The sequence below is a fragment of the Bombus huntii genome, chromosome 9 (assembly GCF_024542735.1).
Source record: "Bombus huntii isolate Logan2020A chromosome 9, iyBomHunt1.1, whole genome shotgun sequence".
Lineage (NCBI taxonomy): Eukaryota > Metazoa > Arthropoda > Insecta > Hymenoptera > Apidae > Bombus > Bombus huntii.
Genome location: NC_066246.1, coordinates 1335337 through 1354562, shown reverse-complemented (window position 1 = coordinate 1354562; position 19226 = coordinate 1335337). Strand labels below are relative to the sequence as shown.

At 39.9% G+C, this 19226-nt stretch overlaps 5 protein-coding genes across 11 annotated transcripts in view; 3 read left to right on the top strand and 2 right to left on the bottom strand.

Annotated features, from left to right (window-relative positions):
- Positions 1 to 524: 524 nt before the first annotated feature.
- On the bottom strand, positions 525 to 1167 carry LOC126869154 (histone H3). The gene has a single exon (XM_050625343.1). It carries the CDS (start codon positions 1022 to 1024, stop codon positions 614 to 616), a length of 411 nt encoding a protein of 136 aa, XP_050481300.1. The 5' UTR covers positions 1025 to 1167; the 3' UTR covers positions 525 to 613.
- Positions 1168 to 3490: 2323 nt separating this feature from the next.
- On the top strand, positions 3491 to 4469 carry LOC126869159 (histone H4). Its single transcript, XM_050625348.1, has one exon. It carries the CDS (start codon positions 3603 to 3605, stop codon positions 3912 to 3914), a length of 312 nt encoding a protein of 103 aa, XP_050481305.1. The 5' UTR covers positions 3491 to 3602; the 3' UTR covers positions 3915 to 4469.
- A 175-nt stretch (positions 4470 to 4644) lies between these two features.
- LOC126869133 (U4/U6 small nuclear ribonucleoprotein Prp4) lies at positions 4645 to 7307 on the top strand. 6 transcript variants are annotated; one of them, XM_050625298.1, is made up of 5 exons: positions 4645 to 4798; positions 5352 to 5906; positions 5984 to 6361; positions 6432 to 6645; positions 6717 to 7307. In XM_050625298.1, exons 2-5 carry the CDS (start codon positions 5381 to 5383, stop codon positions 7174 to 7176), a joined length of 1578 nt encoding a protein of 525 aa, XP_050481255.1. In that variant the 5' UTR covers positions 4645 to 4798; positions 5352 to 5380; the 3' UTR covers positions 7177 to 7307. The 6 variants fall into 6 exon arrangements, with proteins under 6 accessions (XP_050481255.1, XP_050481254.1, XP_050481252.1 ...); XM_050625297.1 differs by lacking the exon at positions 4645 to 4798 and adding an exon at positions 5026 to 5167; XM_050625295.1 differs by lacking the exon at positions 4645 to 4798 and adding an exon at positions 5069 to 5204.
- A 688-nt stretch (positions 7308 to 7995) lies between these two features.
- Positions 7996 to 17918, bottom strand: LOC126869127 (delta-1-pyrroline-5-carboxylate synthase). Of its 2 annotated transcripts, none has more exons than XM_050625278.1 (6): positions 17164 to 17918; positions 13769 to 14105; positions 11071 to 11718; positions 9272 to 10089; positions 8908 to 9198; positions 7996 to 8726 (listed from the first exon to the last, which is right to left on the bottom strand). In XM_050625278.1, the coding sequence occupies exons 1-6, from the start codon at positions 17260 to 17262 to the stop codon at positions 8559 to 8561; spliced, it is 2361 nt and encodes a 786-aa protein (XP_050481235.1). In that variant the 5' UTR covers positions 17263 to 17918; the 3' UTR covers positions 7996 to 8558. The 2 variants fall into 2 exon arrangements, with proteins under 2 accessions (XP_050481235.1, XP_050481236.1); XM_050625279.1 differs by having other exon boundaries at positions 13769 to 14072; positions 17164 to 17914.
- The window catches only part of LOC126869144 (tyramine/octopamine receptor), a 65602-nt gene continuing 60326 nt past the window's right edge, over positions 13951 to 19226 (top strand). Inside the window, exon 1 of the mRNA XM_050625323.1 lies at positions 13951 to 14086. The gene's annotated coding sequence lies outside the window, so the exon portion shown is untranslated. The remainder of the gene's footprint in view (positions 14087 to 19226) is intronic.

The following is a 19226-nucleotide window of genomic DNA, read 5'->3' as shown; positions in this document are numbered from 1 at the left end:
AACGTAAGTACTTCGTAACTGTTCATAATACAAATTGAAATCGATATAATATATTAAGTATTTCTGAGCCTAACATCATAATCTCAGACAAAAAACAAGCCATGGAAGTGATGCAAAGCAAAACTCAGTGTTTTTATTCATTTTATTTCATCTGAATTCGTAAAAATTTCAAGAATCTATAAAAAGGACAAAAGGTTATGTTAGATAGAGAAGGTATACTCGACGGAGGGACACGTTACCTAACGCAAAAGGGGGCAGCTGCCCGACAGATGTTCCCCACTCTGTCGTGGGAAAAAGTAGCATGTCCGCCTAAAAGATTTAGTAGAAAATTTCATTAAATAATAAATATTCATAAGTCCGGAATCTTAATTTTAGAAAAAGCAGAATTAAACACCCGAATTATAGAAATCTTAAGCCACGTGTATTATATTTTATACCGTTAGTTTTAAGAATAACGGGTCAAAGTATCGGGAATTGTATGTAGACCTTTTTCACGACGCAATAAAATAATGATTATCTTAAGATCGCAGTCGAAAACCTGAAGTTCCTATATTGAAGAGAATTTTGGCCCTAAAAAGGGCCGATTGTTTATAGAAGAAGAAAAATAGGCTGTTTAGGCTCTCTCTCCTCGAATACGGCGGGCCAACTGAATGTCTTTTGGCATAATGGTAACACGTTTAGCATGGATTGCGCACAGGTTGGTATCTTCGAAAAGACCAACGAGGTAAGCTTCGCTAGCTTCTTGCAAAGCCATGACGGCGGAGCTCTGGAATCTCAAATCGGTCTTGAAATCTTGAGCGATTTCACGAACCAAACGTTGGAATGGTAACTTCCTGATCAGCAGTTCGGTGCTCTTTTGGTATCTTCGGATTTCACGAAGAGCGACAGTTCCAGGCCTGTAGCGATGAGGTTTCTTCACTCCACCGGTAGCCGGGGCACTCTTACGAGCAGCCTTGGTGGCCAATTGCTTACGTGGAGCCTTTCCACCAGTCGATTTACGAGCAGTCTGCTTGGTACGAGCCATCCTTTCAAACAGTCGGAAAATACAGCGATACGTTCACCGTTGTGACAAAATGTAGAATACGCTCCGCGCTTGGAAGTTCCCACTTTTATGTGTTGCAACTACCGGCTGCCGGCTTTTGATTGGTCGAGCGTCGCACTGGAAGGGGAACTACGCGACCGTCAACACAACAAAGCTTCTATTCTATTTCTGCCTGTTTTATTTCTTTTATATTCAGACAAATGTAGTTGTGGCTGTGATAGATTTGAAATTTTAGCAACAAATGAGTCCAAGTTTGAAAATATTTAAGAATAGATAATACCATTAAGGCTCGATATAAGATTGGTACAAATACCTAGTACAAAAGGAAATCGTGTGACTTAATCAAAATAGTTATATCCAAAAAACCATACCTTCAAGAAGCCCCTCTCCCACAACAGAGCGGAAATGCCATAACCAAGTAAAATCTTACAGACAACGTAGCAGACAAGATGGAGAGCCACATAGAAAATATTCAAGAAGCGTTCTACGTCCTTAAGTAATAAGAGTCAATAAGAACTAATATCATTTTAACCTCAATGCCTAAACTTGTGATTATGGAGTTAGAGTATCCTTCCAATCCATTCCAGCTATTCAGCAATTGTTTTAATATGCAAAATGACTTTAGTTCAAAGATACAAAATCCACAATCAACGATCACAGACGGAAGTCACAGTCTATTCACTTTTTATTTATTATTTCAAGCCTGAATATTTCTTCTTTTACACGGTACATTTCTGCAATTGACGATAAAGCAATGTTTTAAGTTTCGTTAAAAATTAAATCTAATTTCGAGACAAAAATATTACCAGGGTTAGGATAGAAGTAAAGGGTGATTTTTTAGGAAAGAGTAACCATTAAATTCAGTGAAAGCCGGATTTTGCATACAAAGGACGTGGAGCAGATGTTCGACGCAGATGTTCTGTTCTCTGTAGGGGTCCGAAGTACAATATTTACTCCAAATTCTGATTAGAATATAATATTGCAACAAAATCATAAATTCTAAATATTTCAGTGTACTTTAAATTATATAAAATCGACGTCATAAAAAATAAAAATGAATGGTAAAACATAATTGATCTGAACTACCTGAATTTAGATTTTTAAACAGAAATTTTAAATTACTTATTACTATATTATTACATTCTATATCATCCATCCGATTTACATATTTATTACGTCAATAAACACTATTGATCTCTTTTTTTAAGAAATTTAATCACACTTCTAATATGATAAATGAGAGAGATAGGGGGAGATATCTATTAGGAGTTTGGAAACATTCATATAAAATTTTCTACTTTCACGACAATAATTTTGAATAAAACATAATAAAGATTTAGATTGTATTTTATTTTTCTTTTTTTTTTTTTATTTGGTAGACTATTTACAATCAATTCTCGTTGAGAACGATTGTATTTTATGGCAGCAATAGAATAATAATTTTACGAGTCGAAAACTTGAAAAGAATTTTGGCCTTAAAAAAGGCTGATTGTTTATGGAAAAGAATCAGGTGAGTTATTTAGGCAACACTTTTGGGGTGACATCGCCCTCATTACCTGGCCTTGTTCAACAGATTTAGGAATCCAGTTAGGCGTAGGTGGTGGCGTTCTGGTGACACTGTTTTCAAATACTTTTACAAGTCTCTTGCTGGCGGTATGAGAAGAAGGATTGTAACGTTTAGGGCTCGCAAGATCAAGGAGAAAATGGAGAACGCTTCAGTTTAGTGTAATATTTTCTAGCCAGTATTACATAAAATCAAAACTTCGAAAACGTTGATTCTTCCGCTGCGTAATCTGCGCGCCAGCATTCTTTTACCGAAACTATTTACCCATGTTCATAGCTGTGCGGTGGTCTCTCTCTCAGGAATCTCTCAATCATCAGTAAGTTAACTGATGATCCGGGAAACCTATGGGTCTTCTTTCAATCATTATGACGTGCCTACTGGGTTCATTTCCCCTCGTATCGTTGCTCAGCACTTCAGCGAGTTGAATCATAAAAAAAGCTGCTGGCTTTGACACTGTCCCGTGAAACTTCTTGACGCATGTTTTTCACCAGATGATATTGTATGTGTACTATATTTACCGAGCCTCTCTAAGGAGGGTGTATTTTTCAACCAGTTGGGATGCCACGACGGTCATTCCGATCCCGAAGCCAAGTAAAGATAGACTCCTTCCTGGTAATTACAGGCCTATCAATTACAGTCTTTTGTCTGCCTTATTGGTCCCTGCCCTGTCGTAATCCTCATGGATCATGTGAGTGCGTATTCTCTGATGTCTCCATTCTAGAGTTTCATCATTTTAGGCTGGTCACTTTACAACAAACCAACAAATTGATGAGAAGTTTAATTCTAAAAATTGAATTCACATTCAATATAATATATGCGGCTTTCAACCGAAGTAGCTCCCCTCTGTATGCGATGCTGTTACCAGAACAAGGCCTTTGATTGGCCAAGCGCGGACTGGAGGGGGATTGCGCAACTGTAAGCATAAAAGCGCGGTGCCAGGAGAATCAGGCATCCACTTAGTGGTCGCTGTTTCACTGGTACTGATCGAGTTGCACAATGACTGGTCGTGGTAAGGGAGGAAAAGGATTGGGAAAAGGAGGAGCAAAGCGTCATAGAAAGGTTTTGCGTGATAACATCCAAGGTATCACCAAGCCAGCCATCCGTCGTCTTGCTCGTCGTGGCGGTGTGAAGCGTATTTCTGGACTGATTTACGAAGAAACGCGTGGTGTATTGAAGGTGTTCTTGGAAAACGTTATCCGAGACGCCGTAACCTACACTGAACACGCCAAGAGGAAAACTGTGACGGCTATGGATGTAGTCTACGCCTTGAAACGTCAAGGAAGAACTCTTTACGGTTTTGGTGGTTAATTTCCCTTGCTGCGCCCTTCTACGAACAAACGGCCCTTTTCAGGGCCAACAACATTTTCAACGATGGAATTTTCTGTTTCAAAGAACCGTGTAAATCGATAAAGTAATCATGAAAGGCAAGACCCATCATATAAATCTATGTTTACACCAAGGTTTACACCAAGTTTTAGATGTCTTATCAACCCTTCATGGAGTTGTCTTTTTAGATATCAAATGCTTGTTCCTTTGTCTGAAGTTATACATAATGCATAGTGAAAACGGTTGAATGAGGTTATAAAGTTGAATATTGTAGTTATTTCAAAAGACTAATTAGGTTTTATAGAGAAATACGAATCCCGAATCATGTTAAAATCCATGCAATGTCAATTCCGAATTGTGTCCTTTATAATACATTGAAAAAGGTTTTTGCATTATCTAGTTTAAAAACTATAGTAGGTTCTAGAACAACGTAATTTTAGGAACCTTTCTAATAATCTAATAATCTTATAATATAATTTACTATAGAATAGATATATAATAAAATTTCATATATTAAATAATTTTATATATTTTATATACCAAATATTTATATATTTATAAATTAATGCCAATTCACAAATGTTCTTTATGAGATTCAAAGTACATGTAAAATATGTGCAAAGAATGTGGTTTTGATTGGTTGTTTTTGATAGATTCTATACAATTGTAAGTGTCACGTATACAAATAAACATACAAAGGCGTGTCGGTGAGCGATACGAGCAATACTTCCCGCGGTTCCATCCTTTGTCCCTATGCTTTTCCGAGAGACTTTTTTATGTCTTTATTTATATGTTCATCAGTTTGTGTCATTTAATACATATGTACTTTAATTTACGATCTCATTATACTACACAGAATTACTTAGGTAAGTATAAATATTTATAAATAAAGTATTCTTATAATTTTATACCCTACGCGTCCAACCAATCAGAATATTTGTTCTTAAATTTTAGGTTAGTTCAAAGATTCCCATTTATGTGTTATGTCCCGCTTATATTCCCATTATTCTTCATCAAGATTTTATATAAATTTATGACTATGTGTGTATAAATTATATGTATAAATTTGTAACTAACAATGCAAAATGAGAAAGCTACAATCATTTGAATATCGATATCTCGATACAAGTCGATTTGAACGAAAAGAAATGTTATCGATTGTTGTTTTCTATCTTGGATATGTTCGTGTTTGAATCATTTTAAGTATGCAGTGTTGCTTGCTTGACAGTTAATAGGTGCTAATAAGTTCTAGCTATTATTACATTTATTCTGGTATATAATTTCTGTTTAACCCACATAGAACATCATACCTTAGAAGCGTAATTTCGTACACTTTTTGTGTAATGTAGATTATATTTAAATTATTTTACGAGGTTAAGAAACCATATAGTATTATTAATTTTGTATTGTTTTCTACAGCTTTTGCGTATAATAAGTAATTGTCTAAAATGTCAGATGACGAAGATTTGGTTTATGTTAAGAAGCAAAAGACTGTTCATTATGGATCCCTCGAAGAAGCAGAGCGTGCTAGATTGGTTGCTGTGGCTGAATCTTCCGAGGAAGAAAAGACTACCACAAATTTGGGAGATAATGCCAGTGCTACAGCTACTTTGGGAAACATTCATATATCAAATGAATATATGGAACTTGAAGATGAGATGTCTAAAGATAGACAAGCTCTCTTAGAAGAATTTGAACGTAGAAAGAAAGCTCGTCAAATCAACGTGTCCACTGATGATTCCGAAGTAAAGAAAAATTTGAGACAATTGGATGAGCCTATTTGTCTCTTTGGTGAAGGACCTGCAGATAGGAGAACAAGACTGAGGGAATTATTGGCTAATTTGGGTGAAGATGCAATTAAAAAGAAACACGAAGAGGAGGAGAAACCATCCCATCCAATTGAGAGAGACACAGAAACAACATGGTATCACGAAGGGCCAGACTCACTTCAAATAGCACGTTCTTGGATTGCTAGTGAGCCTAAAATATACTGTTTCTAGTCTTTCTGTCTTTTATTGTTTATCTGTGTGATATTTTTATTTATTCAATAGCGTATTCATTACCCAGAGCAAAGGCGAGATTGGGTAAGGCAAGGCAGGATTTGGAGTTGCCAACAGCTACGCGTACAGCACGCCGTCAAGAGCTTCTGAAAAAGTTACAAGCTTTGACAATTTACTGTTCTCAAATTGGAGATACGAGGCCAATTTCTTTCTGTCAGTTCAGTCCAAATTCCAAATTGCTCGCTACAGCTTCATGGTCAGGCTTGTGTAAAATATGGTCTGTACCTGACTGTACTTTGTTAAGAACACTTAAGGGACACACTTGTAATGTTGGCTGCATTGTTTTTCATCCAAAAGCTACTATTACTGAAGAGGTGGTAGGAGAAAAATCTGGACAGACTTGTGTGTTAGCATCTTGCGCTTCGGATGGTATATTTATTGTACCAAAATTTTATGATATACATGGTAAATACTATTCTAATATTCACTGTGTATATAGGAACAGTAAAGTTGTGGAGTGGTGGATCTGGGGAGGAACCCTTAGCTGAAGTCGAAGGTCATGAACCGCACAGAGTTTCAAGGCTAGCATTTCATCCGTCTGGTAGATTTCTTGGGACATGTTGCTACGATGCATCTTGGAGACTTTGGGACTTGGAACAGCAAGCAGAAGTCTTACATCAAGAAGGTCATGCCAGAGCTGTGCATTGTATTAGGTAACATACCTAAAATTGTATATATTTTCAATGACAAAAAACAGCGTGTTCAAAACAATGTTGGTCTATAGTTTTCAGGGTGACGGTAGTGTAAGCGCCACAGGAGGTCATGACTCTTTCGGTCGAGTGTGGGACCTTCGCACAGGACGGTGCATTATGTTTATGGAAGGTCATTTGAAATCTATCTTTGGTATCGATTTCTCCCCGAATGGATTTCACATAGCAACAGCGAGCGAAGATAATACTTCTAAGATATGGGATTTACGAAAGAGATCCTGCGTGTATACGATACCTGCGCACACAAATTTACTATCAGACGTGAAATACCAAAGGATAGAAGGACAATACCTAGTCACAGCATCGTACGACAATACTGCGAAAATATGGTCAAATAAAACCTGGCAACCACTTAAAACGTTACCAGGTCACGATGGTAAAGTTATGTCCGTCGATATTTCTTCCGATCATAAATTCATCGGGACTAGTTCGTACGATCGAACGTTCAAATTGTGGGCTCCAGAAAATATGTAAAAAGACTTGATGGAATAAAGAATAATTTAGAAACAAACGAATTAAGGAAGACTACTTTATCGCCGCATACAGGAAGACTTCATTTTTGTACTATAAGAGAAGTAATAAACATATATTTTTATTATTTGTTCCTCAAGTAGTATCATATTATAATCACATTTAGAAAGTATTATTATAGTGATCATCTAAATTAGTCTAAATCTAAAGTGTAATCTTACAAAATATTTACTGCTGACAACAGAATGCAAATTTATAGGTTCTTCAACTACTCGTAAAGTTATTCTTGTAATTATTTAAATTGGACTTTGTACTTAGTTTGATGTGCGATTGTAGTTTTACGTCATTGTCGATAAACATAATCATACGCAATTACTGAAAGATATTTCTCCTTATTTATGTCGAACGTTATATTCGAGAACGATTTTGTTTTACATGTTTTTATCGATTGAAATGTTTAAATTTCGGAAGTTGAAGAATTCTTAATTGGTGTCTTACGATTATTAATGGTTGAGGTAACTTAAAACGAATAAATGCAAGTTTATCAGTTGATGGTCGGTCGAGGATTTTCGAATATAACCGGACGACTTCACTTTCACAAACACCGAAGTAACTGAGGACAAGAGGGTCTCTCTTGAGATATTACTTTATTTAATAAGTTTCACGATAACTTTCCAGAGTAATCAAGTGGATGTTTCTTTTCCGATAAGAATTGATTTTGTATTTCCTTTCCTTTTTTGTACCTTTTAATTCTCTCATAATCAGAAGGAAGAGTTACGAGGTAATAAAATGTAAAATATAAGTACAAATTGATCGATGATATTAGTTGTATGTGATACATTGCTTTTATTTGTCTCCAGGTATTTAATATTCTTTGGTTCGTTGAGAAAAAGGACGAAAGCTATATTGTGACGGATAGTAATATATTTTGTTACGGCAACAACTTTTGCGAATGATACTTGCTCCAAGACGAAACTAGACATTCATCTAATAAAAGCAGTACTTTATAACAACTATTCTATAAAGATTGCCGTATTTTTATTTATTTTAATTATTTTGACAGCGTTGTAATTATGTTAAAATAACAATGATCTAACAATAATGATGCTTTTATCAAATAGGAAGATCTTCGTGGAAGACAGATGCCATTATGACTTGTGGAACTTTCTACGTTTCCACTTCGTTAAATTTTTAACTATCTGTGAACATTTGGCGACGAGTGATTGAAGAGAGGAGAAAAAGATGTTAGTTGGTCGCAATTTAAATTGTTTTGTGAATAAAAATATGCCGGTTTTCTGATCCTTCCCTGGCATTTCTCCTTGATGTATAATCCTCCGTGTCGCAGAAGCGAAGATTCCGACATCTTCAGTTTGTTCGGATTTAATTCATGCAGACTCGTTGATGGGTAAAGATTGATGCAACCAAACTTTGTCGCCACCCTCTGCAAAATCAGCAGCTGCGTGGCCATCACCATGTAACACCCACTTTGTGGTCAACAGCCCGTCCACTCCCACCGGGCCACGTGCATGAATTCGCGCGGTGGAAATGCCGACCTTAAAATAGTAAGAAATTGATATTTTGTTGAAATTCCAAAGTTGAATTTTAAAGACTTTGAATTTTTTAAACGTTTGAATTATTAAATTTTTGTATATGTAAGCTTTTAAATTTTATAATTGTACAATTTTTCCACGCGTAAATTTTTTAATTCCTGAAGTTTCAATGTCAACGGCTCACCTCGGCACCCAAGCCGAATCTGTACCCATCGGAGAATCGGGTACTGGCATTGTGGAAAACGCAGGCACTGTCGACTTCCCTTGCGAAGTGAGTGGCACTATGGCTGTTCTCGGTAACGATGACATCTGTGTGCCCGCTGCCGTATTTGTGAATATGATTTATAGCATCGTCGATGTCCGTCACGACCTCGATCGCGCATTCGAGGGCTCCATACTCGGTCTTCATGCTTTTCGCAGCTGGTGGCCCGAACGTCAGTTGCTCCCTCAGTCTCGGCCCGGAATTCACTTTCACCTAAAATGTCAAGTACTTAGGTAAATCCAATAACAACGATTCCTATGTTCCAGTATCACACTAATCTCCTTACTCCTTCCTTCTGTAGCATGTTGCATACATCCGTGAAGAAACTACTTTTCATGTGACTTTCATGAATAAGCAACGTCTCCATAGCGTTACAAGCGGCAGGGTAATCACATTTCGAGTCTCTGATAATCTTCATAGCTTTCATCAGATCCGCATCCTTGTCCACGTACACGTGGCATATACCTTCCGCGTGACCTAACACGGGGATATGCTTCGATTGTTCCTGAATGCTACGAACGAGGTCAGAGCTGCCTCGAGGAATCACCAAGTCTATGTGCTTGCCCATCGACAGCAGATCACCAACGTCCTCTCTGGTTGAGATGAGGGATATCGCGTTTGCAGCGCCGACGGTACTCAGTGCCTCCTTTACCAGATCCATTAAATACCGATTGCTGTTGACTGCTTCCTTGCCTCCTTTCAGAAGAAGACCATTGGCGCTGGACATTGCCAATGCCGCCACCTGAGGTAGACTGTCGGGTCTCGATTCGAATATCACTAGCAATACACCGATGGGAACAGTGATTTGCTTCAGTTCGAGACCTTCAGCCAGTCTCGTCCTCCTGAGCACACGACCGACGTTCGTTAAGGAGTCGTTGGCAATTTGCCGCAAACCAGAGCTCAGAGACTTCAATTTGGCAGGCGTCAAGGAAAGTCGCGAGAGCAAAGCTTTCGCCAAGCCACTCTTCTCCGCTGCCTCGAGGTCCTTCGCGTTAGCACTTAGAATTTCCCTTTGACGGGATTCCAGGAGATCAGCCAACGTGTTGATACAGCTTGCTCGTTCCTCTGGTTGAAGGCCTTGCAGTATTCGGCTCCCGGCGCGAGCTGGAAATTGTTATTTTTGGCTTTGAGGAAGATTTTCTTCCATAAATTGGGGTTAATATTACGATCCCACGTTGAGAATCTTTTAGATGCAATTGCGTCTTAAGTGGATCTGATTTATAGACGAAGTTTGGCGTCATAATGTATTTGACGTAGTTTCTCCTTTTCAAATACCTCGATTCTCTGCACGTTTTGTTTTCCAAGATTTCTTTTTAAATGTCTTTTACATCCTCCGTAATTCCCTTTTTCCCTTAATTCAATATCGTAAGGGAAAAGAAAGAAAGTACATAACTACGTCCGTTGAATGGATAAAATTGATTATTCTCGAAAGAAATACAAGGGTCGAACACGTTGGCTATTCGCAATCGAACGGTCGAACCGCGAAGGATATATTAAATAAGTTTTAATGGAATCCTACGCTGGTAAAAATTACTCCAACTAGTAACGAGGATAGAAGAGACTTTGCTCGGAAAAGCTCTCGAGTTAAAGGAATATTTAACTACTTTTCTTTTCACTTACTTTTTCAATGGCCGGCCATGTTAACTAAAAGTTGTTCGGTTTGAATATACTTCCCCGAATAATGTGATATTTTTCTATATCTTAGGGGAGTGCGGTACGTGTCGCGGATAATTGTACAATGGCCACGATACCAGCAGCCGTAAGCCGTTTCATTTCTACATTCGATAATCGATGACCTATATTGCTATAGTCGGTAGAACAAAATGACGCTACTAACCGATCTCTCCACGAAAAAGCTATTGCGTACATAAACGCAACGATCTTTCCCGAATTATTTTTCCTGGAAACAGACAAACACTTTTTCATGTTTGACGCTTCGCCGAATAAATATGTTAAAATTCCTTAAGCAAATTCGAAAGTAACATTTACGGGAGCTATCTAAGCTACCTAGACGACCCGTTCCTTTTATTTCATAAAGCACTCGAAAGGCATAAAAGTTCGCCTGGAAAGTAAAAAAGCTTTTACCTTCTTCGGCAACAACCTCTACAGGTGCGAAAGTTTCGGTCGTCTGTGTGAAGAATGTACCGATCTTTCTTCCGGACAGAATATTCTTTATAGCCTTCTCTTGAGTTCCGTTACAGATCACAACGGAGACACCTCGATCCAGAGCCCAAAGCGCTGCATTAACTTTCGCGTCCATGCCACCGGTACCGACCTTCGACTTTTGTCCAAACTTGATGGTGTCCCTAAGGTCCATGCTAAATGTATGCAGCATCTTAGCGCCATCGTGCCACGGAGGCAGATTGTAAATGCCATCGACGTCGCTCATTAAGATTAATAAGTCTGCCTGAATTTCAGCTGCCAGCATAGCGGCCAAGGAATCGTTGTCTTTGATGGAAATACCTCTTCTTCCTCCACTACCGGCTACTTCCTCGTCGACATGTGGCGGAGGTGAGACAGCGTCGTTGGTATTGATTATGGGAACGATGTTCAAGCTAAGTAATTCGCTCAGGGTGCTGAACAAATTCTTACGAGTTTCCTCGTTGTAGAAATCCGGCTTGGTGACTAATACCTGGGCCAGTTTCACTCCATATTGGGCGAACATGGCGTCGTACAACGACATCAGGCCTGATTGTCCCACTGCGGCTGCTGCTCTAGGTTCCAAAGGGGTGCCTGCGTGAACATTAGGTCGAAGTTACAATGTGCGGTTAGTAGATCGTGTTTGGTACAACAAACGGCACTGTTAGGTGAACGGTTTTCGCTAGTTGCCTCGTAGCTCTCTGGAGTCCGTCCAAAATCAGTTGACCGCTCATCCTCGTGTATCGACACATTACAAATTCACGAGTGCAGCAATTTTTCTCTTTTTAGGATTTGGTATGCGATACAATAAATTCTTTTTGGTGAATTGTTAATTGGTGCGAAACGGTTAATTGATTTTGGGTGAACCGCGGTATTATTATGAATTTAGAAGCGGGATAAAATACGAGCGATAATTTACCATGCTTTTGCAATTCTTCTTTAACGTGTTTTTCTTGCCAAAACCAGTTAGAAATGCCAAAGAAGGTGGACAACTATTGGATACTCAAACGTTTCCGTAGAAGTAACAAGAAACAAGGCGGCGTTATTTTCCAAGCAATTTCTGTCTATCGCGTTCGATCGTTGCTTTCCTCAAAAGGAGGAATTACCGCGAATGTTTTCCCGAGCAAATAGAATCTCGAAGGTATTACCAGTAAAAGAATTGGGCGGCTCGCGGTTGTTAGTTTAACCTACATAGGAAGACCGGACATTGTCAAGTTGCCGAGGAGCCCCTGTATATCCGGAAGTACCTCGGGGATGTTCCGACGGGTCCCCATCGTCAATGGTCTACAATTCGTATTTGCTACGAAATTTACGATCCCCTGTATCGACCTCTTTCACACGACAGTCACGTGAATGCTGGCGAAAAAAGAAATATCTCTACTACACCGTTAATACAAGCAAATAACAAGCGGAATGTTTCCTCCTAATGTACATTGCAAACACGTAGTTCGTCCTCTAGAGGAAAGAAAGAAATAAGCTCGTTCTCGGGCAACGTAATTTATTTAGCATTTTATTCCTTTTGTTCGCAAAGTTCTTAACCGTGTTCGTATGATAACCGTGTAATTTGCTTTAAATGTCCCCTGTATTCTTTTTCAATTTCTGTTCTCTGTACGTGCGTGCGTCTGTACGATCCTTACCGGATTAATTGTCACAACTGCGCTCATATGGAAAAGCATTCCGCAATTCTTACCAAGCAAGGAGATTGTACGTTCTCACTCGAAGCAGAGAATTTACATTCAGGCAATTTAATCGTCATAACTCGTCGGTATTATTCGGTCGATCGATTCACCGTGGACGACTAAAACGCGAGAGGGCATTATTATTCTCGCGTTTCGTGTGACTCACATCGGCGACTCGCGTAATTGGGATTAATTATTAAAGAACGAATTAAGTGCGGAGACGAGCTGGCGAGATATACGAGCGAAAAAATATGGTAACTTAACCAAATCCGAATACATTTTTGCCATACTCGAGACTCATTAGCGCGCCAGATATAAAGGATTACGAATGGAGGAAAGTACAATCGCGGCGAACGTATACCCTCGTTTGTAGTTGGCCGATAATATTCCGAGAAGAAAATTCACGTTGAAACGATCGGTCTCGGCATGAATTACGCCCGGATATCCGATTTGTGATATAATATTATCGTCGAACGGCATATATTGCCCTTTATTGTAACGAATCGTTCATGAAGTTTCTCCGTTCTGCGCGATTGTACGGTGAATTAGAATGGTCGATGTATTCCACGATCGAACAAAAGTTAGTATCGATTTACTTCGTCTGAGAAACATCCAACGAGTCCATTACGTAGGAAAGCGTACTAAATTTACTATTGGGAAAAAAGCGCCTCCAACTTAAACTACCGTTAGTATATATATTAGTATATTATGTACAAAGAAAGATGAAAGATTGTCTCTCAATATGTGACCGTGTCTTCGCTTTCACATGCAACTCGATATTTCATTTCGCGACAGATACGAACGCTCGAAGACAAACACGTGCGAAAGAAAGATCCTTATCAAACGGTAAATATATTTTTCTCTGAAAAGAGATTTTTTTGTCATAAGCGTTCTTCCTTCGGGCATGATCACACGTGCATGATCATAAGTGCAAACGATCGACGTATTATTACGTAGAATTATACCTGAGCGTTTTCTCATGTGTCCGCCAGGACTCAGCGTTTCCCTCATCGATAAGGACATCAACAGTTCCTGGGCGAGCTTCTGTTTGCCGAATGCAACCGCACCGCTAGTGACCATAATACATTCACGACCTCCGTTTTGGCATTCGGCTACCTGTTCCACTATGGACGCTAAGCGTCCCAGTGCCAGTCCGTGCTCATCCTCCCTCGTGATCACGGCGCTGCCCAATTTCACCACCAAACGTCTTGTATACGTCAGCTGGCTGCGTTCGTTGAACATCGTTGGTTTACGAGGTCCCTCTACCGCCTGCAACTCCGTGTGTAAGTCTACTCGATTTCCCTTACAACGTTCATTAATTTTTTTCAATCTTTTTAACGATAAGATTTTGTTCACGTCGGTCGTATCCGTTTCATTTGGTTACGCGTAACGCGTCAGAGGAGATTTCAAGCAACAAGAACCTAACCGTTTTTACGTTCTTTTTCAAACATACGATGTCATACGTGTATCTCAAGACGCGATATTCATCAAGGATAGTCATTAAAATCTAAAGCAGAGATCTGTCCATTTGCAAATGAAAAGCCTCGAACGATTTCTATACCTTTTCCCAGGTTCGTAGCTACGACGCGGCATCGAGTTAATTTGCATCTATACTTCACCTAATTGCTCGTTGCACGAAACGCATTTTATTTTATTCTTTTTTACGCGTAACCAGATGAAATCTGCGTAATTATATAAGAGATGCCGACGACCTTTCAATTTTTTCTTTAAGCTGTCCGCGTCATCTACAATCGTGCGTATTTAAAATCGTTCGAGTTCTTGGCTGTTATCTTTGTGTGCAACACTTCAATCGAGAACGAAAAATTCCCGGCTACCAATTTCTATTCGATTGCCACTCGACACACTTGCACGCGTACACGTGTAACCTCTTCCTGGACCGATTTCTATCTGTTACATAAAATTACAGTTCCGATTACTCGTGTACCGCCGAATTAAACGTCGAAAGAATTTTTGCGCGTCTGCTCAGGCATTTGTTCGAATTACGATAGAAAATACGCAAATGCAAAAAATGCAAAGATTAAAAAAATATGCGGTTTTTTTCTTTTTACATGTGCGTACGTTTATTCGGCCAGTCTGCGTTTCGGTTCGAGATCGTATTTTCAGTCGGACATTTAAATTCTTTAAGATTACGCAAATTTTTCTTCTTTTCTTCAGTGACGCATCGTCGATTCCGGATTCGTTCTGACGCAGATTCCGTTGGTTTCGCAAGCCAGAGATTGCCGATTGTGCGTTATAAATCACATCGTGCTCTCTTATCTTCGCTTGCCAAGACGCAATTCATTTTCAACTATAATCAATTCGTAATTCCTTACGTCGAACGGGATCTATGATACTACGTGATCTAATAAAATTACTACATTCTTTACTCGCTTCGTTTCGATATATTAAATAGAATCGTAATTTGTAGCACTAAATACGACACTAAGCACTCTTACGATTAATTAACAGTTTCATCTTGGTTTAAAATGTATATGTGTCGTGGACGTTGATCGGAATCGACGACGTCCAAACTAAGCTAAAACTAAAGATTTCTATAACTATAACGATATTAATTGTTCTAGTCCGACAATGAGATATACGTGTATGTAAATGTACGTTTCTTAAACGTTCGTAAGGATCAATTACTTCGCAAAGAGTGCCTATTCTCTACGTCTCAGTCGCAAGACATTTCACGATTCGAGCTCATCGTCGAAACCACCCTCTCTATCCTAATTTACGACACCCTCAAGAGCCGGTCGTTCTTTTTCTCGAATGGTTTTTCCCACGGTAGGGATTTTTCCTGAATAGAAAGCCGAACGATCGTTCCATATGCCCCAAGTTTTACGTTCTTTCAGAAACGTCATTGGATTTTGATCCAATCGTCATCTTGCTCGACCTGTTGATTTAACGGTCCACCGAAAACATCGATTCTCATCGTGGGCGACGATGGAATCGATCTTGTTCTTGAAATACAAAAGAACGTACACGCGATCCGAATTATCCACGATCGTTTCCCATTAACAGGTTGTTCGTATCGTGGCTGTATCGTGATTCAGTGGCAATTGATAAAACACGATTCTTATCGGCTCCTAGGTGTTCTCGAGGAGGAAAGGTGGATCACGATTCCCTTGGAAAATCCACTTGATATATCTTCTTATCTTTGCTGTTTTGACGAGAAGTAAACACGCGGTACACGCGATAATTACTATAGTTGATGGTCGGTCGTTTTTCGATGTATCGCTTCGATACGACGATCCATCGTTTGTAAAAACGTTTGGCGAAATTTCGATGGACAAGAGAACGTGAAAATATTCCACGATCGAATCGTATATCGGATACATAAGTCAGACAGGAAGAACTGGATGTTGGAACTCGTACAACGAGCGCAAATGCGAACGATATTTATAATCCGGTGATTGCGTGGCATGCATGTGTATACGGAGATATCATTCGTATTATGTATTCGTGATAACGTTGCCGTTACATTTATGGCATTATAGGCAATTAAACTGGCGATCTTTACAATCGAACAATGCATTTTGCGTTTAAAAGCTCGTTTAACAGGTCCGTTGTTATTTGCTGTCAAAAAATTATCGAAATGCGGTTTCCGCGGTATATACGGCGTTACGTAGCATCTAAACGCGTTATTTATGGCTCTGTTTCGATTCTATACGCGGTAAATAATTTTCGTTATTATCTCGTGGCGAAAATTATTACCGAATGACATAACACAGTGGAAAGTTTTGACGCGAGGTGGTGATTTCTCAATAAGAATATTACATATAAAATCAACGAATAACTTTTAAAGCTACCACTGGCTTCTGAAAATGGTTGAACGTTTACCAGTGAAAATGTTGCTTGTATTTTCAGATTTGTTTCAAACTTTATTCATACAATAGCGGTAGTCGAGCTTCGTAATAACGCTAATGAAATTTCAAGTTTCGTATAACGAACACAATACGTATATTTTTAAAAGCTTTGCATAAGTTTTCGAAATAGTTTCACCAGCTTGTGTACATCGATACATATGTATTTTATCATCGTTCTGATTGCACGAGCGTTGCACGTGTCTCTTTCCCCTTTTCTACGACTTTTTCAAGATTTCGAAAAACAATCGCCGACGCGCACGCCAGGTAACTTCAGATTGGTTGTTTTATTAATTACACCGGCGGACGACACAAAAGCTTTCCTCGAGTGGCAACGTTCGATTAAAAACACGGACGGTCGAGCGCGTTAAAAATTGAATCGACGGCATACAAGTTGGCCAATCGTTCTTCTGGTCGGTCCCGGCACCGATCGATCGATGCCGTCGACTCGCCGCGAAGAAATGAAAGGTGAAAATAAGAAAAATTGCACGTACTGCTTGCTTGGGCACCCTCGGCCCCGAAGAGGACGAAGCCAATCTCCTTGGAATACATCCAAGTTTACTGGATCTCAATAGTAACAATCTCGCGTACATCGTTGCCTCTTCGACTTCTTCGTTCTTTTGCTCACCCTCTCACCAACGCCACACTATTACGATATTTCTAATCCGACGAACGTCACCTGATCACCCGTGCGCCCTTTTCTCGACCGAAGAAAGGAAGGTTACCGATATAAAGAGATAGGAACAGAAAAGAAGCGTGGATTCGTATCAAATATCAATCGGAAGATCGCGTCTCAGAATGGGAAATCTGATAATCCGCGAAGGGAAAATCTTGCGAGCAGTTCTTTCAACGAGTTTCGCTTCGGAGAATCTTGATGATAAAATAAGAAGACGAGAAGAGAAAGAGAAAAGGAAAGAAAGAAGTCGATGGGAGAGGACTACACTCGAGCATAGACCTCGATGGCGAGGTGGAGCGGTCGTCACGATGGTCAACGACACACTACTACTTGCCGCTGTTGGAAATCGCGGCAGAAAACGACGTCGACGTTATCGCGGGCGAAGATTAGAAGCCTATCCTCGTACAAAAATGTGACGCGGTGAGCTGGTGGGAGGTGAAGTTTCTTCTGCGGAGAACTTGACGTTTCAGACGATGATCGACGTCGTTGTATCTTGCTTCGGAAAACCTCGACTCAACGGTGGCTAGCGAAGGCCACGCAAAGTCCGCAAAGTTCGCGCACCCTTTGTCCAACGAATTCGTATATGTACCATAAAATATGTAAGATGTGCAACGATGGTAGCGCGAGTTGGCGAACTTTGACCTGGGAATCGGAGCAAACAGAATCGCTATCTAACTGGCGTTCGACTCGTACTTTCCAGCGTCGCGTCTCGGCATCGTATGCGCGCCATAGATTCGTATACGATAAACCGACGTTCGTGGATCGCGGTACATATGTATACGCGTAAACGAGAAAGACCGATTGCGAGTTCGACGTTTGTTTTCGTAGCCGTGGTAGATAGCTTATTTGCATTTGCTATTCGATAGAAACTCGTAACTCGTGCAGGAGCACGTTATCAGCGTGGCGAGAGATCGCGTCCACTAGGGAATTACAGTTTCTTTTCGAGATGGATGATGCGTTTTTATCCGATGTGAAATATGAGTGGTTAAGGTTGGGAAAAGTATACGAGTACGGGATGGGTGGATATGAAAAGGTAGCGGCGCGACGCGGCGTCGCGTTAACTCCATCTGTCCCTTCGATCATGCCGGGTTATACGTCTTCGCGCGTATATACGCGTGTTACGTGAACGCCAGAGGAGACGAAACACGTTCGATAAGGAGATATTTTTCAAGTACTCTCGTCGCGGTATCGTCAGATAGTGGATGAAACGTCAAGCTGCTCGTTTTCAGGAAAAACGCGTACTAAAACGCGAACGAAAAATATCTCGCTGGCCGTTTGCCTTCTTTTATCTGCGCTGGACGTCAAATTCGCCGCTACATCCATCTCGATGACGGAACAGAGGTATTCGAGGTTTCGATGGTGCAAGGAAAAATATACGAGGCAACGTAATTATGAGAATCGTATCGGAAATGCGAGTCACGGTGGATCGGTTTCGAGCGGAACAGCATGAAATATTCCGTAGCTGTTTACGCGAAGGTATACAGTTTCAGTCGGTTGTACAACACGTAATTAAAATTCGCGTCAACAGCTGCAACGTTAGCTCGAAGACAATCGTATTCGCCGAGTTTCTAACTGTTCGTAATCCAACGCGATCGCTACCGCGACATCGAACTGATCTGCGAGAGAAAGTGCACAAAGTAAACGGCTGATCCTACAGATTTTTCTACAAAAAAAAAAAAAAAAAAAAAAAAAAGAAAGAAAAGGAAAAAGAAAGGAGACAGATCCGTGAGATCGAAATTCATTTTATTTGTTCCGATACCTGTGTCCTCTTTTTGTTCTCGCAACATGAGCTTTCAGGTTTTACCCGACGCTGATAGAAAAATGTTTCATGAGAAATAAAAGATTCATCAGAGCTTTGGAATTCCGTATATTTGTACGTCG